The following is a 25,270-nucleotide window of genomic DNA, read 5'->3' as shown; positions in this document are numbered from 1 at the left end:
ATCAGGATGAGAGGTGGTCCAGGCAGGATGAGAAAGTGTGTGTGTTAGTGTTAGAAAATTGCCATCCTGCCCTTCTATTCATGGAATCCTTGGCTGCATGAAAGAGCCCTCAAGGAGTGGAGGGGCAAAATTGAAAACAATCCTAAGAAGGTTTATCCACTTTACCAGAAACTGTTGAAATGCCCTTGTTTACCAACAAATATTGTCATTTTAGACAGTTATACAAATTGACAGAATGAAAACTTTATGTGGTATGTCATTTACAAAAGGTATTCTTAACTAAATGCAGCACTGAACTACTAATATTGGATATTGCTTCAAGGAACTTGGCAGAAATTTCATAAAAATAGCTCGAGTTCTGAACATGAGACTCTTGGTAGGATTAATTTTTATTTGTATTTTGTGTTGTACTTCAGGTCCTCGTCTAATCTGAATCCATCCATCTACATACATTCATGACAATGTGTAAAATCTAGTAAAAAGGTAAAAAGACCAATGGAAGAATTAAGCATAATTTTTAAGCCCCCTCCTGTGCAACCAGTGGGTCTTTCAATAGTTTAATATGGCTGGATTGTGTCCAATACATTTTCCTGCTTCTGTATTTTCATGTAAAAGCGAAAATCAAGATAAAATCACAAGACTATTGAGACCCCCTTCATAAGGATGCATCTTTCAAGTGATGCACATTCAGTACAGATTCTTCTTGCCAACCATCAAGGCCACAATCCCACCAACAAATAGCTGCACCTAAACTCATGGAAATGAATGAGTTTAAGCATGCTTGACTTGGTGTTGGATTGAGTCCCAAGGTTTTAAGCGCTCACATTATCTCATATGGAACTGGTCTTCTCAATTTATTTTTCAAAATGAATCCTGCGACGGTCATGACAACGACTGCCAAGACGACTGCGGCAACAATGTATGGTGCATGCGAATCATGAGGAGGGTCCGCATTTCCTTGCAGCTCTTGTTTTGCCTCTGCAAAATTAAAAAGAAAAGATGTGATGCATTATCTGCTTGAACTGTCATGGAATTGCATCATTCTAGTTCCCTAGAAGACAATGGACCATTGACTTCCATAGCAGTATTTTTTAATAAAAAAGTAAAAAATTGCACAGTAACTTTCCTGACCACACTATTGCTCTCCTCCACTGTGGAAGGACATGTGGATCCTGAATTGGCCTCCACAGCCACTTATGGACTCAGTGTTAAACCTGTGCTCATGGAAGACGATCTTACTCGGCTATGAGTGATTGCCAAAGAAGAAGCATGGATGACTGTTGGGAGCTGAACCCTATGAGTCCACTGTGGACGGTAGATCATACACTAGAGGGCACAGGGTACATCTGGCACAGCTATGATAATGCTGCATCTGATGGATGAGGCCACATTAAGAAGGCATGTAATGTAACAAGGTTAGGTGAGGAAGTACTATTAGATGAGGAGAGTGCTAAAATGCATTATAAGCATTTTTAAGGGCTTTGATACAGTGCTAGCCAGGATGATGGTAATAATGATGATTTCAGCTTATACCCTGCACCCCTATAGCTCTCCCTTTCTCAAAGCCACAGGAAACACTAATTGCTCTGCCTTAACCTCAACAACCTGAAACAGATCTAAAAGAGGGATGGGATTTTCTGAAAATCTCAATGACATGCTTATCCATATATATAATTTTCTAATTCCCATCTCACTCCTTAATCTCAACAAGCAGCATAATGCACAATATTATATGCATTGTTATATGCATATGCACTCTAGGACGTCTCCTAAGGTAACTAGCGCTTTAAGAGATGCACACAACTACACATAAAACTGCATAACTGTACAACTGCATAAAATAGGTATGTACTAATATGAATTGATATTGCAGAAATATAATACAGCATAAAACTTGATACTTTTGAATGCATTATACTATATATTAATTCATATATATGAATTTTTCAATATAATTATGCATATAAATTGGGCTTTAAAAAAACAGCAACAGGTGATTCAGATATAAGTGGGTGCTTAATGCAGTGTTCAAATCAGGTTGGAACTGCCAAATTCTGTGCATAAATCCATTTAAAATACATTCCTCCTTATCCCTACTCTAGGATGGCATTGATTTGTATTTAAAAGACATTAAAGAACTCTGTGGGAAGCAAAATTACCAGAATTTCTATTCTTAATGCCATTCTTCTGTAGTTCAATTGGCCCAATGATAACATCCATTTTTTCCTCGTAGGAGCTTGTATCTCTCTTAGATCTAGGCAGATTCAGACAACCCTGAGAACATCGGGAAGAATAGTCATAGGCTCTGCAAACCACCAGTTTGCACTGCAGGTAAACCGATGGATATTTATACATGAAGCTAAAGGCTTTGAAGGAAAACCGAACAACATATTTGTTTGGGGAATAATAGGTCTGATATGTAGGATCATTAACACACCTGCACAAATAGAAAAATAATAAAATTAGTTTACACTAATTAGTATTCAATTTGCATCATATAGTTAATGTGGAACAAGGAAGAAATAGAAGTAGCACTTTGAACAGTTCTGAACTAAAGCATACAAGTGTCACTTGAACATAATATGAATAACATCAATAAGCTTGATTTCAAGGGCATGCCTGCCATGCTTAAATTGAAGTAGGTGTCAGTGATTTTTCACTCTGAATAAAAACTGCACAAAGCGTGTTGACAGAAACATTCACCATAACTGGTAACTTTTCCCTCACTTGTTCTTCATTAGTAAGCTAAGCAGAGGAGAAGCTCAAATATTTAAAATGTGAAATATGGCAACCCCATGAAAATACGTAAGTAAATGATTTGTTGAGGTGATATTGAATATATATGGTGAACTCACTTTTCTGTTCTTTACCATCCTTTTAATCTGCAAGGCTTTGCTTTCCCAAGGAAAGCAAACACATCTGTAATTGTAACCTTTATTATGTCAGTTGCGTAACAGCTCTTCAAAACAGGTGACCAGCTCTAAGTTTCACTTTCCTGAAAGTAACCATACGCAGCACATGCCAAATTATCTGAATATATATTGAGGCAAAATATACTAAAAGGAACAATGAACATCTTGGTTCATGCAGAGGTACTATTTTGAACTAATGCACAAAATGTCACATGCATTAGAGTATTCTGAGTGTCTCATTTTAATCTCGAGGAAATCATTATAGTAATATAATTTAAATGTAGCTGTTTTAGAAGCTTGAAGGTGTCAAATCAAACCTGAGTGAGGGTTTGTGAAGAATGCAAGCTTCAGTTAGTCAATAATTTGCTATAAAACTGTGTCAGTATACTAGTTTAGTATCCTTTTGGAGTGGCTGTCAATGGCACTGGTTTACTGTGGTTCCAGTCCTACTTAAATGAACGTTTCCAGAGGGTGATGCTTGGGGAGTGATTTTCAGCCCTCTGGAGCAGAGTTCCTCAGAGTTCAATTTTATCCCCTATGCTGTTTAACATCTACATGAAACTGCTGAGTGGGTTTGGAGTAGGTTGTTAGCGATGTGCTGATGAGACACATCTCTTCTTCTCCATTACATGTGCAGGTGAGACAGTGGATGTGCTGGCCTTGCCCTGGTAACGGACTGTATGAGAACCAACAAACTGAAGCTCAATACAGATAAGACGGAGGTGCTGTTCATGGTCCGTTCACTAGACTAGGTGGATGGGATGTTGCCTGTTCTTCATAGCATTACACTCCCTCAGAAGGAATGGGTACACAACTTGGGGGTGCTCCTGTTGCTTGAAGCTCAGGTGGCCTCAGTGGCACAGAATACCTTCCATCAGCTGCACTTCTATCTAGACAGGGACAGCCTAACTACTGTTTTCTCTGTTCTGGCAACTTCTAGGTTGGATTACTGCAATGAATTAAATGTGGAGCCACCACTGCATTGGAAGACCTGTCACTCAAGCTGGGCAGAGTGGAAGATAGTGGGAGGTGTGATATTGATCTTTATTTTTGCTGTGCCAGTTGCAGACCGGTGTAGCAGAGAGGCCCAGATCAGACCCCTCTCCACTTGTTGGACCAGATTAGGATCCAGCAGCTCCACCCCTTCTGCCACCAGTCTGTCCTGTTTTGAGGACTTACTTTTTACTACTGGCAGGAAAAACACCCACAACAGGCTGTCAATACCATGTGCCATTGGTGAGCACATTAGGATAGCTCCCCTGCCTGTGGATCTCAGCAGTTCTGCATAGAGCAGGCATCCCCAAACTCGTCCCTCCAGATGTTTTGGGACTACAACTCCCATCATCCCTAGCTAACAGGACCAGTGGTCAGGGATGATGGGAACTGTAGTCCGAAAACATCTGGAGGGCCAAGTTTGGGGGTGCCTGACATAGAGGAATGCCTCTGCTGCCTCCTAACTGCTCTTCTTCCCAGCAGAATGGATCATGAATTAGGATGCATGTCAATTTTAGAATGGTCCCAATGATGATTTGGCTGTTTCCGTACTTCGCAGCCTCTGGCTGGAGTGACAACATGGTTAAAATGGCATGCCTAATGAGATCTAATATTTATACCACATATATGTTTAGAAATGAAAAGCAATAAAGATTAACACAGTTAATCAGGCAGACAATATATAAGGTGAACATCCTTACCCACTCTTGATGATATCATAAGTCAAAGTTGTAAAATCATTGTAGTTGGGTGATGCTTTGCATGTATCCAGAAACAGCACCAGATTTGGGTCAGAGTTATGAAGAGTAACTTGCAGATATAACTCCTGATTCAGCTCAACTTCATAAGGTGAGTCGTAGACTGGATATAAGAAGGAGTCGGAGGTATAAAATGTGATGTTAACTTCGTATTGTCCATACCGAGTTTCATTGATCTCTTCTACACCATCAGCGAGATACATTGTTTCTATCCAAGTGTTTTTCAGCATCTTGCAGCTGACATGGAAGTGAAGATCCTTGTCCCTTTTAATTATGTATCCTGAAGCAGCTGCCGTGATCAGGTTTGAATAAATAATAGTATCAGCATCTGCCTGTTTGAAACATCCGGGGGAGGGGGCAGCGGTTAACATACATTTCTGAGGTAAGGATGTTGCCATAGCACTGTAGAATTTGCTGCAGCCAGTCTTAATGCTACCTTTGCGTAAAGCAGCCACACCACCAAGTTGCCTCTTCAAGATGTAGGAATACTTGTCTAAGCCAATGGTATCACTGGGGACGCTACTGAATTCTCTATACAAATATTATTTGTATCAACTGTTGTTCAGAATTAAGTTGTTTCAAAATGGCAACTTACTTATCCCACAGTGAGAGCTTGAAGTTTGTCTGCTAACTCTTACTGCTCTGAACATACAGCTAACCCATATTCCGTATTGCTGTTCATACCTTGACCCATGCAACCCCCAACACAGAACAAATTGGGGTTTCTGATGGTGCCTGAACATCCCATACTCATACTACATTTGCAGCAAGGGATCTTGTGATCTGGCTCCTTTCCATGCTGCCAATGTAACATGAATACCCAGGCTATTCAGATGCTAAAAATCAAACTAAAAATATTTTCTTATGTGACTATTTGTTGTACAAAGATCTAAGTGATGGGCTCTGGGCTTTCAAATTTCAGCAGCCAAAAGTCAGTGCTCCCCACACCTCTCTCCTTCCGCTCTAAATTATTGTTGCAGCACCCTCTGCACAGCCTTCTTGGCTTGGAGCCCAGTGCAAATAAACCTGTTATGCTCCCCTAAATCCGTTTCTGTGTATGTACATGAATTGGACTACATGTTTCAGTTTGTTAGAATTGCCCCAGTTGAACTCCTGAAGCCCTGCTTTTTCTAAACAAGAAAGAAAGAAAGAAAGGCATATAGAAATCAAATATAAATCTCCATACGTCTCTTCTGGTCTGACAGCCATTGTACCGTATGTTGAAAATAACATAATACGGTGTGATAATAGGTGGGCAGGATGGGTCAATCAAGTGGACATCAAATGGAGAATAGCCTGCAGAGGTCAGGAAACTTCTACTTATTATAGCTTGCATATATTCTGGTCCACAAAGAAGAGCTAGCAAGGAGAGAAAGGATGTGGTATTAGTGCACTAAAATAAAACAAGATAATACATTATTATCCTTTTATGAAGGCAATGCCATCCACCTTTATTGCACTGTACAGAGTAACACAAAGTTCCCTAACCTATATGTCCTTACATTTTTCCTATTTGCCACTTTTACTATGTAGTTTCTATCATATGCTGAAGACACACCTCTTTTCCATGGCCTTTGGCATCTGAGAATTATATATTTTAGTGCCCACTTTATTCTTATGACTGTAACAAAACAGTTAAAACACTTAAAACTAAAAATTTTAAAATGTGAGTAAGTGTATGCAGATTGTAATGTCATGGGGGGGAATGATACTGAGGGGAGTCACAATGATGTCATAATATCAATAGTGTGGCACACCCCCCCACCGCCAGAAATGTTTTTGTGTACTTGGGCTTCTGTGGGCTGTGAGAGAAGCCTAGGCTTCCTTGGCAAATGAGCATGATCTCCCTTTTCTCATCCAAAAAGCTACCCATGTATTGCTCAGCAGTAGCAGATAGCTCGATAGGGCTCTGCTGATCACCTGACCTCCAGTCATCCCATCACTGCTGCCTATTGGGAGTTAGAGAGGTATTGAAGTGGCAGCGAGGTCAGCATGATGCAAATGCACCAACAGGAGTAATAAGAATAAGAATAAGAATAAGAATAATTTATTATTTATACCCCGCCCATCTGGCTGGGTTTCCCCAGCCACTCTGGGCAGCTTCCAACAAAATATTGAAATACAATAGTCTGTTAAACATTAAGAGCTTCCCTAAACTTCCAGGAGCACTGGAATGGCTCTGCCAGTGCATTTGCACTGTGCCAACCTCACCCTCTCTCACTCTGTACCCTAAACATATTTACTTTGAACTAATTCCCAATGCAATCAATACATTTTCTTTTTAAGTAAGCAAAGTAGCCTGGGGGTTGAAGTATTTGGTGTGTGGTTGTTCATTGTAAGCTATATAGCAATGGCCTGAAGAGTGTTTCCAGTGGTGGACTCTGGTGGTGGGCCCACCCCCACCACCGCTTCTTGCCTTCCATTCTAAGTCATTGTTATGCCACCTCCTGTGGCAACCTCTCAAGTTGGTGCCCTATGCAGGTGAGCTGGTCATGCTCCCCTAAATCTGCCTCTGCTGCTCCTGAAGCTAAGAAGAGTCTGACTTAAGCAGTGCCTAGGTACACATATAAGCCAAATGCAAGTTATGGATTCCAAACGTAAAAAGATGGAGGTGGTTTTTTTAGTGACAGCAGGAAAAACCCAATACAGTACCAAGAAAATTAGTGATTTTTTAACTAAATTGAATGACAACAATCTGGTAAAAGAAAAATGTATTGCAAAATTGCACTTACTTGTATTATGATTTGCTGGGATGGTGTAATAGTTTGCAAAAAACCCTCTGTTTGTGATACTATGATCACTATGAAATCTAACTGTCAACATATTGAAGGTTGATGTAAAGGTTTGGTAATAGCCAGAGCAAATCTTCCCAAGCAAAGGAGAGTTATGGAGCGTTCCATCATAGATTTCGATATAATCACAGGGGCAGCTCTGTGTATTACATGATTCTAGTCTAGAAAGCAAACAAGAATGTGATTTTTACAGCAATGTTCACTGATCATGATGAATTAGTCTCTACACTTGCAATTCCTTTAAGCTTCTATCACATAACAGACTTTATTTTGGTGTGTTAAGTTGCTCAGATACTAAACAAACAATATCAGACAAAAGAAATAGAAAACCAAACAGGATTTTATTTGTTAAGCCATGGCACATCACAGTTCAGACGTGGAACACAACGCCCTTGAATATGTTAAGTAGGAAGAAAAGAGTGCATCTGAGTACATTTGGGTGCTATTATGTTACCACTAAGTAACAAGAGCTTTCCTATAACACACCTGGATTTACAAGGTAGGGCTGTAAGCATGCTACGTCACAAGCAGGGTTCAACCCTTACATCTTTGCCCCCCTTTCTTTTTCATCAAATAAGCTTGTCCTCAGTTTTCTAAAATACGATATGCTGCAGTCGTGGTATAAAAGCTCTTATAGTACTCTTATAGGGAACCAAAGAAACTGACAGCCAGTTTTGGGTGCTAATAGATTCTAGACTATAGAAGGATCTAGAAATGCTAGCAATCACATTCACAATATACATTTAAATGACACATATAAGGCACATGGCTTCCCCCAAAGGATCATGGGAACTGTAGTTTGTTAAGGGTACTGGAAACTGTAGCTTTGTGTGGGGTAAACTACAGTTTCTTGAATTCTTTGGATGAAGCCATGTGTTTTAAATGGCAAATGCATTGTGGGCTCTTTTGGCTAGAATCTAAGGTTTGGTGTTCAGTCATGGACTCACTGGATAGTCCTAACGACATCTACTGTTTGCCTCCCAGCTATAATCTCACCCTCTTTTTGAATTTATATGTAATGTATCTAGGAAAGCTGCTATTAATAATAATAAGTTTCATTTTGAGACCTTGACATGGCAATATTAGAGCTTTACTTACTGAAGTGTTTGGAAAGTAAGTGATACACGAGAATTGCTTCCTACTTGGATTTCCCATACACAGTCGGCATTATTTGGGTAGTTAGATGGAAAAAACGGACTTTGAAATGACCCAGATGAATGTGCGAGGAAACCACCACAAGAATAATCTGTTGAGGGAGCTAAGAAATAAAACACAGAACAAATTTTGTTGCAGATATATGGGATATAAGTAGTTAAATTCTAGAAAATATTATAAACTTGCTATGATTAATTTCTTGTTACACCCAGAACCCAATGTTCCTTACTGAGAAAGCCACATGTTGCAATCAGGGTTGACTTTTATTTCAACCCTGCTTAATATTCTGAAGTAGTTGCTTGGTTACTGCATCACTTTAATCCATAGTTAAGCTTAGCTATGGTTTATTAGTGAATGTGCAGTCACTTGTGCACACTCCTAAAATCATGGCCACTTCACTCCTCCCCTGCTTCTGATGCAACTGCCCTGGCAGGAGCTAAGCCATGATCTACCTTAGTATTGGGTCCAAACCTGGACTCATGGTTTCCCACCGACCACCTCCTTCAAAACCATGAGTAGTAAGCCAGGAACAAAACTTACTTGCTGCTCATGGTTTGTTTGGAGAGAAACAAAGCACAAACCTGACTTTAGGTTCAGTAGAGCATTTTATTGTGTATTCAGTCCTAGTGTTGAAGATGAAGACTTAGACATCCTATACTTTGACTTATCTAGCAGTGCCATCTTAAAGAGAGAAGGGCGGATTCTCTGAATGGCCACGTGGCCACTAGGATGCTCAATCCAGTGAAAGCGATACACCCAGTAATGGACAGCAGGATGGCTTAGTGCCACTCACTTGACCTCCACTTGTTTGTGGGTCGAGGACCCTAACCCGCGTAGTAATGAATAAGAGACCAAGACACAAGTATTTTAGGTTAGTGGGCTGAAAAAGGCCACAACTGGAAGAAGATTGGAAAAAGTTTAAAGACTATTTACAGAAATACTGTAAAATTAATGAATGTTAGAAAAAGGTTGGAATGAAGTTATATGGCTTTACTAGAAATGTTATAAGGAACTAAGTATAAATAGATGAATAGAGTATTAAAGGAAAAAATAAGGTTAGAATGTGTCAAGATAATTATAGGCTAGAAAACAGAGGAAGATGGAAAGGAATTGCGGAAACAATTAACAGAAGTGGAATACAAAAAGGGAGGTGTGAGGAGGTCGTTGAAATAAGTGAATGAAAGATAAGATATTGAAATTGTTTGATGTGTTTTAAACGGTTTTTGTTTTGTTTTGTTAGTTTAATGTGTTAGTGTTATGTAGTGTCTTTGTATTGTATTGTCTTTTGTTGTTGTTGTTGTTGTTGTTGTTGTTGTGTTTAAATTGTTGGAAAAGTAATAAATATTATTTTAAAAAAGAAAAGAAAAAGGCCACAACTTTTATTGATAACAGCATGTGAGCGGTATTGGCTTAGGCATTGGATCAAACAACCTAAATATGACCCCACCCATGCAGCAGGGGTCATTTGGAGGTTAACCACCAGTGGGAGGAGCCTGTTGATGCAAATACAACTGAAAGTTCCCCCTGATATCACCGGGGGTCGTGCCATGGCCCTAGCCACCAGTAGGGCATCGGACAGGATCCACGACCACCAGATTCCTTTAACAAAGTACCCAAAATGGGGCGGGGTAGGTGATGGCCACACTCCGCCCACCTCTGGGCCAACCCTATTGGCTGGCTCAACCCTATTGAGAGGCAGTGCGGCAGCTAGGAGATAACGCAGGGGGCCGAACACGCCCCCCCTGCCGATGCAGGAACGGTTCCCGCTCACAACACCTCCCCTCTGGGAGGAGGAGAGGCTTTGTATCACTACTGCTTACTAGAAGGTGGAAGGGAAGAGGCGATGTCAACACACTGCAAACTCACTGGCACGAAAACTGTACAGTGATACCTCAGGTTAAGTACTTAATTCATTCCGGAGATCCGTTCTTAACCTGAAACTGTTCTTAACCTGAAGCACCACTTTAGCTAATGGGGCCTCCCGCTGCTGCCACGCCGCTGGAGCATGATTTCTGTTCTCATCCTGAAGCAAAGTTCTTAACCCGAGGTAATATTTCTGGGTTAGCGGGGTCTGTTACCTGAAGCGTATGTAACCTGAAGCGTATGTAACCCGAGGTACCACTGTATTGGATTTGCATCAACCTTGCCACTACCTCATTCCTTCTCCTCTAACATCCCAGTAAGCAGCACCAACACAACCAGCTGGTGGTAAGTTGAGCAGTACTTGTCCACCCCACTGTCTGTTGCTGGTGACATCCACATTTGCAAAGGAATATTATTGCAGAAATGTCCGCCTCTGTGCAAAGGAAATGGGGAGATCTTTTGTACATGACCTTGTATCAGGTGTTAAAATTTGTGGCTACTAGGTTTTATTCTCTCCCTATATATGTTTCATTTTATGTTTCAAGTTCACTGTTATGTTAGCCTTGTAGCTAAGAAACCCTGAAAGAGAGGCTGAGTTAACTCATTTTTACTCCTCCTCAAAGCAATAAACAACAGCCACCGTACCACATGACTTTATATATCCGTTTTGAAAGTGAACAACATGAGAGTATTCTGCAAGTCCTTTTTTGTTAGACCAGGCATAGGCAAACTTGGCCCTCCAGATGTTTAGGAACTACAACTCCCATCATCCCTGACCACTGGTCCTGTTAGCTAGGGATCATGGGTGTTGTAGTCCCAAAACATCTGGAGGGCCGAGTTTGCTGATGCCTGTGTTAGACCATGTGATAATGCAGATACCACTAATGAAGCTGAAGTAAAAGTGATCATAAAAAGGCAATGTAAAAAAAAAAAATGAAGTAAAGAAATCTAGAGCTTACTTGTCCTTGGCCACCATGCAGGAGTTGGTCTCTCTGAAGATCAAGAGGGAAGAGGAGAGAGAGAGAGAGAGAGAGAACAATTTAAACAATTGACTCAAGCTTTTGACTTTCAAGCATCTCTTGTTTTGTGCCAACAGGCCTTTGCAGCTGTTTGGTTTTACATTGATCTGTAAGTTTAATGATTATTTGCATTTTTGTTATTTTTTGAAAAATATGTTTTAACAGTGAACACCACCTTGATATCTTATGAAATGGTAGTACAGGAATACTTTTATAACTATAAATAAATACATAAAGTAAGTCCCAGAAAAATAGCCAAGGCTGAGTTACATTTATGCTCCTCATGTTAATACTCCTTGATCTTGCGGGTACGTTTTGCAGCTTTAAAAATTAATTTGAAATGCAGTTTACAAAACACAAGAAGAAGCCTGAATTGATTGCTCCATCTCCTGTATTTGTTTAAAGTGACCAGATATAAACCTCTTCAAGCTTTTGCAAATAGGAAGAATGTTTACCTTCAACGTCATTCTTTCCATTATTGGAAGCAGTGGCAGGATCTGCCTAAAGTACCTCATTCATAAGGATTAGAATCCATTGCCATTGAAGACCTGTTCTATTAAGAAATGTCTAAATATTTTCTCCCCCACTGCCAATGCCATTAATAATGTGGAGACTAATGGGTCTAAGATCCAGAAAGGCAAATATAAATTTGCTATAAGGAAATCAGTACAATGCTCAGTCTAAGGTTGGACAATGGAATGAATTGTTTAGGAAATGGAAAGGAAATGCAGAATTTGATACACTTCATGACACCATTCATCAAAACTGTCAAACACTTTCTGGCATCTACCTGCATCTTTATGTGCAATGAGAGAGAGATTGTAAATTAATTATTATTAGCAGCTCATGTGAGAAAAGGAAGAAGAAGCATTTTCCACACCTGCTAATTTAACAGATGTAGATGTATTTTGTCTACAGAAGAAAAATGCTTTTCCCTTTGACTGTCTAGATATGGCATATAGGCTTTATGCTGCCTCCCCCTCCGATATATCATCTCATTGTATCATACTACATATGTGAATTCAATCATTGTGAATTAATTCATTCCATCAGCATACATTCAAATGATGAATAAACAGTAGTTTTTGTAGGGGGGGGAGAGCTGCTTTTTTATACATGATGGCTACACATCACAACAGACTCTGCCTCAGAATTATTATTTTAAAAGAAAGGAAAATGCCTTTCCTATGCTGGATCTCAGTGCTCAGATAAGGGTGGGGAGGTAGGGGCCACCTTTGAAATCGACAAGCCCCACCCCCTGACCATCAAATCCCACTTCCCATCAAGGAGTAGCCATGGTGGTCAGACACAGAAGCTAAGGAGAGCAATTCCCCTCTGCCCATGCCCTCCTCTGAAAGTTTTGTAAGTACTTGTTTGATTTTCTGCCAGGTGAATTGAGGACACCTCTTCAGTCGACTAAAGATTTTTAAATATTTTAATACACTAGCAGGAAATCAGCCCTGAGTGCTCACTGGAAGGACAGATTGTGAAGCTGAGGCTCCAATACTTTGGCCACCTCATGAGAAGAGAAGACTCCCTGGAAAAGACCCTGATGTTGGGAACAACTGAGGGCACAAGGAGGAGGGGATGACAGAGGATGAGATGGTTGGACACTGTTCTCGAAACTACCAGCATGAGTCTGACCAAACTGTGGGAGGCAGTGGAAGACAGGAGTGCCTGGCGTGCTCTGGTCCATGGGGTCACGAAGAGTCGGACACGACTAAACAACTAAACATCAACAACACTGCTACCTTTTCCCTTAATCTTGTAATATTGCTGCAGTTATTCACTACTATTTAAAAAAAGCCATAATGAAATTTTTATTAAATGAATCATTTACCTGTTGTAAGCTGACCACCTGAAAAATAAAAAGGTAGAGACCTTAGAATGTTTCCCAAATGTGTTAATGGTTTGATCAGTATAATTATTTGCGATTCATTGGAACAAATGTATAATTAAATATCTTTCTGATCAGTGGTCACTGGGTAAAGGAAAAGAAGAGAGCTAAATCAAGTCACTTCTCCTCTGCCTGCCAACAGCTCAACAAGAATTCACCTTTTAAAAACAAACTTGGATTAGGCTAGAGATGTGGCATGCAATTCTCCGTTCAGCTAGGGATGGCAGAAGGTGGAGCACTTCCTCACCGGAAGAGGAGGTAATTAACCCCATGAGCCCCAGGAGTAGATGAATGGGAAAGGTATTAGACAGAAAACAAAACCAGAAACATAAGGGTCATAGGTTCTGCAGAAGCCGGAAGCATTCCCCAGAAGAGTCAACTGAATTGTACGACTAGGACGCTCAGCTAATTGTTTTGCAATAAATCTTCAAGCTAATTACAACTTGCATGCTGTGTTATCAAGACAGCACCCTGGGCTCCTGACATATACTTCCAGTTCCTTGGAAGTGGTAAATGAGAGTTATATTCTCTTCTAAAGACTCAGTAATTCATTGGAAATAGTAGACCAGAATTACATCAAAAGTCAGAATAGTGTTTCATTAGAGATTGCAGATCATAGTTTGTAGCTATTTTTCCTGCTGTAGAAGCCCAATACTTTATTGTTTTTATTGATACCACCTTGGGAGATCAACAGTTTGGTTTGCTCCTGAATAATCAATGTTACTATTAGTTATAGTTAGGGAGGACTGAATTATTGGAGAATCCAAAAAATTTTTTAAAGTGAATATACTGCCTAACCTAGATGCTCAAACTGATTAAAACATGCTAATATAAAACAATATGTATGACAAAATCAGAAGTCACCTGAACAGATGACACCAGCATCCTCATTGTGACGACAGTTGTGGGACCCCCAGCCTCTGTTAGAGCATTCCCAAAGGTGGCGCTCATTTCCATTACAATAAACATCATCCAGAAGAATGGGTCCAGAGCCTTCACCGAAATATGCCGCTATTGTGGCTGACACAGCCTGTCCACATCCAAGTTGTCTACACACCACACCTGCGTCCATCAGGTTCCACGAATCATCGCAAACAGTTCCCCATGTTCCATTGTAAGAACCAATTTCGACACGGCCCTCGCAGCCATGACGTCCATTCACCAGTCGGAGATCTGGGATGGGGACACCAAAAGTATGTGGATCATTCATGAGCATTCACAGTCATTTTTGGTAACAGATACTGCAGAATTCAGATACTGCTAAAGTCTGAGATTTATAAAATTCCCCAATACAGTCAAACCTCAGTTCACAAACAGCTCCATTTTGGAACGTTTCGGCTCCCGAACGCTGAAAACCCAGAGGGGAAATCAAGAGACATCCCGACAGATAGAGAACAGACAAATGGACAGACAAACTACTTTCCAAAATATATAGTAGACAAAAATGTAAGACCGTCACCATTCAGCCCCCATTGGAGAATTTGTAGTATTGTATCACAATCCTGGGTTTTCACGATGTCAGAATGGGATAGGGGAGCAAAAGCAAAGGGTTGTACAACAGCAGTGGTGTGGTATGGAAGCAAGAAGAGACACACACGGAGAGGTAGAGGGAAAGTAGCGGTTTTAAATAACGGTAGAAGTTCTGCTACTAAGGCTTTTCTTCAGCTTAATAGTGGCACCAGAGGGGGGAGAATTTCCATCAGAATTGTGGGAGGATGAGGCAGCAGTATCTGGACGCACCAACAGGGAGCAGAGCATGGAGGGTGATGTGAGGAGGACACACCAGGGCAGGCATGCACCCTTCCAATCAGCCTAATTGGTCTGATTGGAAGGGCACATGCCTGTTGCATCCTCCTGATGTCCTGCCAGCCCCACAATGGCAAAGCAGCATGGGACTGGTAGGGTGGTATGAGGAGCAAAATGCACCCTGGGAAGAACTGTGCCCAGGGCAATGGCAACCCTTGCTACACCTCTGGGGTGAGCAAAGATGTAGAATTTTTCACTACATGCATTTTCCCATGTGCTAATCAGCTGGTTAAAAGGAGGCTAGACTTCAGGGGGGAAAGAGCTCCTTTGGAAGAAGGGTGGGATATATATTTAATAAAGAGTAATAATAAATCATCTTTATCTGAAGCCCCCTCTTCAGCCGGGTGTTTAGCTGAGCAGTGGGGAGGGGGTATGTTGTGGGCATAGAAGATTAGGTAGTGGGTCAGAACCAGCCCAAAGAGAGCAGATTACATGCTTCTGAACAAGAGACAGAGGGGGAAAATGGGACAATGCATACTGACTGAAAAATGTGCATGTAGCTCAAATAAAGTGCAAACTACCGTTGAGATATGTAGATGACCAGAGAATGTACAAAATTTAGCCAAGATTTGCACATTCTCAAAGTCTTGTTGGGGATTATGTATATTGATCAGGAAATGTGCACAATCCCCTCTTCTTGGAAGGATTTTGTGTACATTATGCATGGGGCCTGATGAATGTACACAATGACAAACTATTACTCCATTCAGTCATTCAACTTGAGTTCAATTTAATACACACACACACACGCACACTTAGTCACTCACCGTATGCCGCATAAACAGAAGAGTAGTTAGCAATAAAACCACGATTTGTTACTCTATTGTCACTGCGAAACACCACCGTGAGAACATTGGATGTAGAAAAAAATGTTCGTTGGGAACCATTACAAAATCTTCCTAGGGAACGTGAATAGATATATCCATCAAAGATCTCAAGATAATCAAAGGGGCATTCTGCCCTGGAAAAAAAAAACAAGAAACCCGCATGAACATACAGCTCAACATATAAACTTAGTATATCAATTAACTATGGCAGAGATTCAGTATGTCACCGAGTCATACAAGATCAATTCAGTGCCTTCAGACTGAGGACTCTCCTCTGACAGCTCCTTGAATACAGGGCTAACCTCTGTAAAGTAGGGCACATGAATACTCAACAGATATGTTCATCGTCATGCTTCCCAATTATAATAGTAAACATATATGATGAAGTGAGCACAGGAAAGTCCACATTTAAATGAGCTGCAGTTTTATAGCACTATTTAGTTCTCCTCGTACTTACTCAATACTTGCAATTCTGAGGTTTATACGTGAGCCATTCCAAGTATTTATTGTCCATATACAGTTTGCATTGTTTGGATAAAGTGCTGGATAAAAGGGACTACTGAATGATCCTGATCCATATGGAAGGTAAGAACCACAACTATAATTTCCTGTGAAATAAAAGACAATGTAATCAAATGTGTGAAGGTATCTATGCTACAAACTGCCCCTGCCTGCCCTGAACCCATTTGTAAAGGATATCGGTTTCTCTCTTTTACAGAGGCATGGAAACCTTGTTACCTCTGCAGCTGTATACACACCACTCTTTTAAAGCACATTTAAAGCATCCCCCAAGAATCATATGAACTATCATTTCTCTCCCTCATAGCTATAATTCCTGGCAAACTTAACAAACTACAGTTCCCAGGATTATTTAAAGGGATCGTATGTGGCCTTTCTGTGATAGAACATCCCTTGAGAATGATACGATGTCACAATGTAGTGGCACTCTCAGGGACATTATTTGGGCAAAAAGAGTGCTGTCTCCACAGACTGACCATAGAAACAGTGATCTTTCCCCCCAAGAATTCTCCTAGGAATGATGCTGTTCTGTCCAAAGCAATGCAATCAGAATGTACAGAGAACCCAAGTCACTACTTTAAGTAGCAGAAAGACTTCCCTCCTGCTAAAAGCCACTTTGTAATAAGGTAAAAGAACCACACAGAGACATATATGATCACGCGCGCACACACACATGAAAAATATTAGAACTGATTGAGATATCAGAAGGTGTTCATATTTCTAAGAAATCACCTTTGTCCATCCATCAGCCTATTTTTTTAAAAAAAAATTGAACTCATAGACCGATGCATCTCAGATGTGTAAAACAACAGATTTAGGGGCGGGGGGAATTATTGTGTTGAGACTTGGGCTTTTGAAAGGCTTGAGGAGAAAAGACATAACTGATTGACAGAGCCCAATACAGTGGTACCTAGGTTTACGAACTTATTCTGTTCTGGAAGTCTGTTCTTAAACCGAAACCATTCTTAAACCAAGGAGTGCTTTCCCTAATAAGGCCTCCCAACGCTGGTGCCCTTCCACTGTTCGGCTTCTGGTAAAGTTCGCAAACCGGGACACTATTTTCGGTTTTGTGGAGTTCGTAAACCGAATCGTTCATAAACAGGACTGTTCTTAAACTGAGGTACCGCTGTAATGCCTTTCCATATTTTTTTGCTAAACTGACTTAGCAACCTCAAGAGGGCACTCCAAGCCAGAGCATGCAGAGCTCCAGATGTTGCTGCACTACAGGTCCCATCAGCCCCAGCCAGCATGCAAATGGCCAGGAGTGTTGGGAGTCACAGTCCAATAACATCTGGAATATCAAAAGTTCCCCATCTCGGATTTAAGAGTTCATGGTTGCATATGTTTGAATGATAGATGCAACATCTGAATCTCTGAAACAACAATATGGACCCCTTTTTTAGATGGAGCTGGTGAATAAATCTCTGGTTTATTTGGAATTGTAGCAGATTTATTTATGTTTTAAATGAAAATGAAAAATTAATTACTGGCTATTACTTTTTCTGTTGTGGAACCTTATACATGGGGGTGCCTTATACATGGAAAAATACAGTATCTTTTCAAAATGAGAGCAAGAGCATCAAGTGATACGGACAACCATCCTAATTGTGATCCAGGATCACCATTCAGCATGCTGGAGAACTGCACTGACAGTTCTCCATGACATAGTGCTGCAAACAGTGATTTTCAACTCAAACAAATATGAAAGCTCAGGAAAGAGAAAGGTTTCTATGTATTGGTGAGGAGACTAGACTCTCTGGATTTCTGAAGATCATATTATAAAGTTGCTTTGTTCTCCTAGCAATGCTAGGAGTTGTTTCTTTTTGTTTTCCAATGTATTTCTTATTAATAAAAAAAAAAATGGTCTGGCCCGAGCAAATTTTTATTCTGAAAGTTGTGGTGTAGAGAAAAAAGTTTGAGAACTACTGAGGTAACATTTAGAAAGAGACAGAAAGAGCATAATTTGCACTTACTGCAAATTACCTTCTGCTGGAGTATAAAGTTTATGATATCCATTTGCAAACACAACATATAAGTTAAAGATATCTTTTTCTAATACTAATATGTACATTTAATAATATTCAGCAGAGAGAGAAAGAGGGAGGGAGTTGTTGAGAACAGAGAAACTGGTCGGGGAAGGCAAATATCAGAGAAAAACAGATTGGGGGGGAATAGAGTTCGGGAGAATGATATATACAATATAGCAAAACAGTCAGAAGGGTTGTGTTTTGCAGACTTCTGCAGTCACATAACTTCTGCTGCTGGCTATGGCAATGCTTCATACTCCTCCCTACCATTACTGAAAACAGTGTTTGGACTACATTGCCTGCCTGGATAATTTAAAAGCACACTGGGGGAATTTTGGTGATTGGATCATTCTGGTGAAAGGGCACTTTGCACAAAGACACACCAAAATGAACACTGTGCAGACAGTAAAAAAAAAAAGGTAGGTAAAAGGCAAAGGAACCCTGGACGGTTAAGTCCAGTCAAAGGCAACTTTGGGGTAGTGGTGCTCATCTCCACTTTCAGGCCGAGGGAGCCGGTGTTTGTCCACAGACAGCCTTCTGGGTCATGTGGCCATCATGACTAAGCCGCTTCTGGCACAACGGAACACCATGACAGAAACCAGAGCGCACTGTTTACCTTCCTGCCACAGCGGTACCTATTTATCTACTTGCACTGGTGTGCTTTTGAACTGCTAGGTTGGGAGGAGCTGGGACCGAGCAACGGGAGCTCACTTCATCGCGGGGATTCGAACCACCAACCTTCTGATCGGCAAGCCCAAGAGGCTCAGTGGTTTAGACCACAGCATCACCTGAGTAAAAAAGGTAAATGTAAAGGACCCCTAGACGGTAACGTCCATTCAAAGGCAACTATGGAGTTGTGGCACTCATCTCGCTTTTCAGACAGCTTTCCGGGTCATGTGGCCAGCATGACTAAACCACTCTACCCATGTAAAGGCAATAGAAAACATACCCAGCTTAGTGGGTAATCCCTAGATACTCCATTCCCACTCACCAAACACTCAGGTCTCTCTCTCTCTCCCCCCCCCCCCCCGGTAATGATATCTCAGTCTGGGCAAGAAACAAGTCATATAATAACTGTTTCCAGTTCTTTTCCACATAAGGAGCAGGAGTGAAACTAGGATTTATTTCATCCGGATCAAAGACCCAGTTTGGCACACGCACCCCATGCGCATTTACACACACACATGTGTGCGCGCGCACACACAGCCTCAATGACAGCCCTCCGGAGGCTTCACCCAGGGCAAAAAACCTGGCTAGTCCCCCCTAGTCATGGCTCAATAAGGGGTGTGTATATTGGTAAGTATTGTCTTCCTGATTGCATTAACTATCATCAACATTATCTATAGTACTGCAACAAAGACATTAGAGGAACCATTAATGGGGGGGGGGGGGTTTCAGACACGATGATTGAAAGAGCATTAAGCTTGCAACTGTCTCTTGCTTTCAATTGTAACTACTCAGCATTTGGCACAGAAATGATCTTTCACAGAGGGTGTCCATTACGGATTACTGTCCCCTCTATCTCTTCAAAGACAACCAAGCAATAATCCAGCAAATGCACAGGCTAAGATATGCCAACTCCCATTGCAAGGTGGATGACAAGTAAGACTTGCTGCTAGACCAGCGGTGGCCAGTGAGAATCCAGCTCTTCCTCTGTGGGGTTGCCCAAAATTCCCTTCCCCATGCATCTGCAGCTTGCAAGAGGGCATGACAGACTGAACTACAACAGTGCTCACCTTTCAGATGCAACAAGAGGGAGAGTTGTGTCTGTTATGAGATCTTGTACAAGATGGAAGCTTGGCAGCCCCTGTCTTTATAAAGCTGTCAGAATTCCCACCACTTCGGAGGCTATACACAAAGCTGTTACTCCAGTTGTGATAGTTAGCAGAAACCCTCACCTCTCTGTTACTCACCTCAGCTGCTTCAAGAGTCATACACATTGGCAGAGAAGCTGGGATTTTCCACCCCGCATGGCTTGAGCCTTGCCATCAGAGAACTGGAGAGGACAATAAGGTGGCCTCAACAGCTCACAACTGTCCTACCTCTCCTCATTACTGCTAGTATGATAATAAATCAAGCATTGGAAGTGCAGGAATGAACAGTGGAATGTCTTATACAGAAATAACCAGAACATGCCGACAAACAAATGAGCATGCAGCCAGAAGTTATGTGGGATAGGGTTGCCATATTTCAAAAAGTAAAATTCCTGACACACACTCCCCCCCCCCCAAGTTGTTGAAGACCCTAGAATTGTTGAACTTTTTTTTTTTTAGGAAACCACCAAAATTATTGAGCTTCTTTTGTGAACAGAAACATTTTTCCAATTCGGCAAAATTTCCCCCAGACGCCATTTTTAAACCCCCAAACCAGGATATGTCAGGAATTTTCCTGACGTATAGCAAGCCTTGGTGGGATGAAGGGATTGGGCAAAATTACATGAATCTCGACATATGTGAGAGCCAAACACTTTCCTAAATGAAATTATAGGTTCATGCTCCACATCCTCTGATTGGTTAGGCCAATGCGCTGTGTGATATGAGGCCATGTGATGCGACTCCTGTATCTACTGGGATCCACATCCATTGCTTGAATCTGGGATTTCATGTGTGCTATATCTGTGCTGTTGTACAGGGCTTTAGCAACTTATGATATTCTCTAAGTGCAAGATTATGTGGCTGGATATTATGGACTTGAAAGAAAGGCTGGGGGCACGCTGATGGATTCCAAATTTGGAACAATTATGTACAATTAATTCGAACCGGCATTATGAACAGGATAAATTCCAAAGCAAGCAGTTCTGCACTTCAGCAACATAGGCGATTGATTCAAATAGGACTTAAGCTTGTTGCATTTCAGGAGGGAAGAGGAGGCATGCCATGCATGATTCAACTATCCTGCTTTTGTGCTACATGCAAGAAACAAGATCAGAAAATACCTGCACAGGTGACACTTGCATCTTCACTGTGGCCACAGTTATGAACATGCCACCCTAGGCTACGGCAGTCCCACAGGTTAGACTCATTTCCTCTACAGTGCACATCATCAAGGAGAATAGGTCCCGAGCCTTGGCCAAAATAGGCTTTTCTTGGGGCTGAAATGGCTTCTCCACATCCAAGCTGCCAGCACACAACCTGGGCATCGGCTATGTCCCAGTAATCACCACAAACTGTTCCCCATTCTCCTTTGTAATAGAGTTCAATGCGTCCCTCACAGCTGTATGATCCATTCACCAGTCTTAAGGACACGTCTTCGAAAGACAACAGGAAACAACTTGGTAAAGAGCAGCCTGTTTCCTGTTTCTTAAACAGCAGCCAGTTTACATACCTATAGATACCTCTCTATGGCTGTGTTCATACCTTACAGTTAAAGCATGTGGTTTCTCTCAGAGAATCCTGAGAATGTAGTTTACTCCTTACAGAGCTCCCAGGATTCTTTGGGGCAAAACATGTGCTTTTAATGTACCATGTGCCTATAAATAAATATATGTAGCCACATGAGAGAACTTGTCTCTTCCAGAGTTTTATACATAATATATTCAATAACATGTGGGTGTACAACAGTTTATACAAGAAAAAGCATAGTAACAAGATTTTCAATATATATTGTACAACATTTGGAACAAACTTGATCTCTGGTAACTCTGGAAGAAGACAGCATATGCAAGTGAAAATTAGTGGCTAAGTTCAAAATGGGGGGGGGGGGTAAATTAAATTTTTGGTCAATGTATTGCTCTTTGGCAATTGAAAGTTCTTCAGATAAAGTACTGAAATGAACAAACAAAAACAGAAGCAGCCACTAATAAATGTTGTACAAAATCTGGACTGAGACTCAAGTAATTTATATACACAGAACACATGAGAGAGAACTGTGTATCTTGCCACAAGTTTGTTTCTACCTTTCTCTGCAGAAGAGTCAACTGCCAAATAGATAAACCATTGAGTAGTTTAAATTGCTTCTTCCCTGTTTAACCATGGGAGAGAGAAAATTAAATAATGGAGTTCCCATGCACACATCAATATTTTTTAGGATGGCCCTGAATTACAATTTGGGATACAACAATGCAAGCATAGCCTATTTAATTCAGTTGCAGGTATGGACTTGAAAAATTGCACTAAAGTAAAGCAGCATGGTCCTGAATTATGTTCTCTTTGGTGAGATCTTACCTTGTGGAATAGAAAAATAAATAGCCAAAAATCCAGTGCTTTGAGAACTAGTGTCACTTGAAAACACAACAGACAATGTATTTGACTTAGAAATATATGATTGGTGCTCCCAAATGCAAATTCTTCCTAGCAAAGGAGCTACATACGCTGGCCCATCATAGATTTCAACATAATCATAAGAGCAGTGATTACGTGGCTCCAGTCTGTGGATATAAAGTTAGAAACCACTGAGTAGGGTGATATTTCGCTTGTAACTATAAAACACAAAAAGTTAAAATCCACACGAAATTGGGACTTGTAGACCCAGGTCAGCAACTTTTGGCACACTATTTGTTATGTATTCACACTTATGGAGTGAGCCTTTTTTTAAGGTCTGAGCCAAGTCTTTAGAATACAAGTAAATGATTTAATATTGGGTCCACACACAACTTGGCAAGCTCAGAAATAGCATATAGATTATTGTTAACATGCAAAGCCAATTTGACAGCAAACAGAAAGGCAGGCATGCAGACAAAATCATTTTTAAAGATCACACAGGGCAACACAATCCTAAAAATACTGCCACTTACTTAAGATACTCAAAGATGAGATTTATGTAGGAATAACCTTCAGCATGGATTTCCCAAACACAGTGTGCATTATTTGGGTATACAACAGGATAATTTGGACTAGTGATTTTCCCAGATGGATCATAGAGATGACCACCACAAACAGAGGCCGCTAAGAGTGCAACAAAAAAGTGAAATCATATTTCTGAACAGACTGCCATATGGTTACAGATGCTTCTCACTGGGTTTGGGTTATGTCCAACTAAGACATAGAACTCAAAACAGAACAACTGGGTCATACTCATAAATCAATGAATTTAGTTTTAACTACCTTTAGTCCATTGATTTCAGTGGGTCTACCAGTAGTGGTCAGCAGGGTGGAGTGGCCTGGCTTTCCTGACTTCCTGTCAGGAATCATTGATTCACATCACTGTGGTTTACTGGAAGGAGTGAGGCCACGGCAAAGTTGCTGAAGAGCAAACACAACGGCAGTAGTGCTGGATTAGCTCTGCCACTGTGCTTGCACCACATCCATCCCACTGCCATCTCACCACTCCTGGTAAGCCATAGTGACAAGGGGTCAAGTGAACACGGCTAACCCGTCAGCAACTACTGGGGTCTACTCTCAGAATGAGTTATTAGATACATTTCAATGACTTTTAAAAGTCACATTGAAGGAACAGAAGCTAAGTTCTCTTACAAATAAATAAGCTAATTGAGCCAGAACAACTAAGATATTGCTTTTTATCACATTTATTTCAAAAGATATAAATGAACTCCCAGCCTTCAGATAGCTTACTCATGAAAAGTTCTTCCCACACCAGTGGGTCAACTCTGTTATAGATTTGAGGATTGCCACAATAAGCCCTACTGAAGATCTGTTCAAAGTGAGAGGACTGCTAGACCAATCTGGTGGGACCACTGATGCCAGCAACCACTAACATCAATGAAATGTTAGCATAATAAAGATTTCTACAACCCACCCAACCAAAATAATGGTACTACTACAATTAATGTAGTATAACACCAACATACATTTCTCTAGCCTCCAGGGCAACACCACTGCCACCCAATCAAGCATAGGAGGAAGTAGAATGTGACGTGCCTCTTTGCCTACCCTCAACATGGCAAAAGTCCCCTTTGCCATTCTACCTACAACAGTACACAGCCTGGTAAATACAAATATGCCACAGTACCTTTGTTTGTTTGTTTGTTTTACCTACTCACAGGCCATTCCCAACCCCCTGATCCACTGACTGGAGAGAGTTAGGATGGGGTGGAGATGCTTCCCATTAGTTGAGAAGAACTCTGCCAGCAAAGGAACAGGTAGAGATGCCACCTGTGGTTCTTTCAGCTGCAGTAGTACAGAGGTAGGCTGGAGGTGGTCTTGGATGTATTGGAATTCAGGCCCCCTCTTTCATTTCAGAGGCCAGGGGCTGTCTTCACACAAGCCTGGACCTGACACAACTAATTTCATCACTATTAGAACTGGACAAGGAGATGAACATCAAATATCTACATGGGGAAGGAAAACGGAAACCTCTTCTCCTGGCCAGCATGTGAGCGCTCATAAGTGGAGATTGGTCTGCTACTCTGCGCATATATGTACCCCACTTAGGATCTCACTCTCAGTTATATCCTGCCTTTCTTCTAAGGAGCAAAAGGCAGTATACATAGCATTTTATACACATAAGTGTGGTGCAGCCAGCAGAAGCCTAGTAGCTGATATGCTCCAGGGATCTCTGCAGACAGTGAAAGGAAATGATGACTGAACAGCCATAAAGGGGCAAAAAAGAAGCTAAGCTAAAACACACCCCATACTCCACATCATAGAGTACCAGTATATCATACACATGTAAAACACATATCATGAGACTTTCAAAAAGGCCCAGTTCATGATGTTCCCCTTCTCAGCATCAGGTGGACTCAGCTGCATAGACCAGGAATGAAGGAGTTAGTTTGGAGAAATACCACAACAGAACCTGCATTTG

The 25,270-nt window shown here is 41.1% G+C and overlaps 1 protein-coding gene across 1 annotated transcript; it reads right to left on the bottom strand.

The window, feature by feature from the left end:
- Positions 1-41: 41 nt before the first annotated feature.
- Positions 42-24,513, bottom strand: LOC308477616 (scavenger receptor cysteine-rich domain-containing protein DMBT1-like; the record flags this gene model as incomplete). Its single annotated transcript, XM_081006346.1, has 14 exons — positions 42-978; positions 2,160-2,437; positions 4,607-4,995; positions 5,850-6,022; positions 7,396-7,616; positions 8,554-8,713; positions 13,333-13,350; positions 14,254-14,562; positions 15,963-16,156; positions 16,480-16,630; positions 21,504-21,815; positions 22,732-22,934; positions 23,301-23,451; positions 24,507-24,513. 14 exons carry the CDS (start codon positions 24,511-24,513, stop codon positions 821-823), a joined length of 2,724 nt encoding a protein of 907 aa, XP_080862472.1. The 3' UTR covers positions 42-820.
- Between the last annotated feature and the right edge of the window lie 757 nt (positions 24,514-25,270).

This window comes from Podarcis pityusensis (genome assembly GCF_964106645.2).
Source record: "Podarcis pityusensis genome assembly, chromosome: 5".
Taxonomy (NCBI): Eukaryota; Metazoa; Chordata; class Lepidosauria; order Squamata; family Lacertidae; genus Podarcis; species Podarcis pityusensis.
This window is presented reverse-complemented; position numbering and strand designations above follow the sequence as displayed.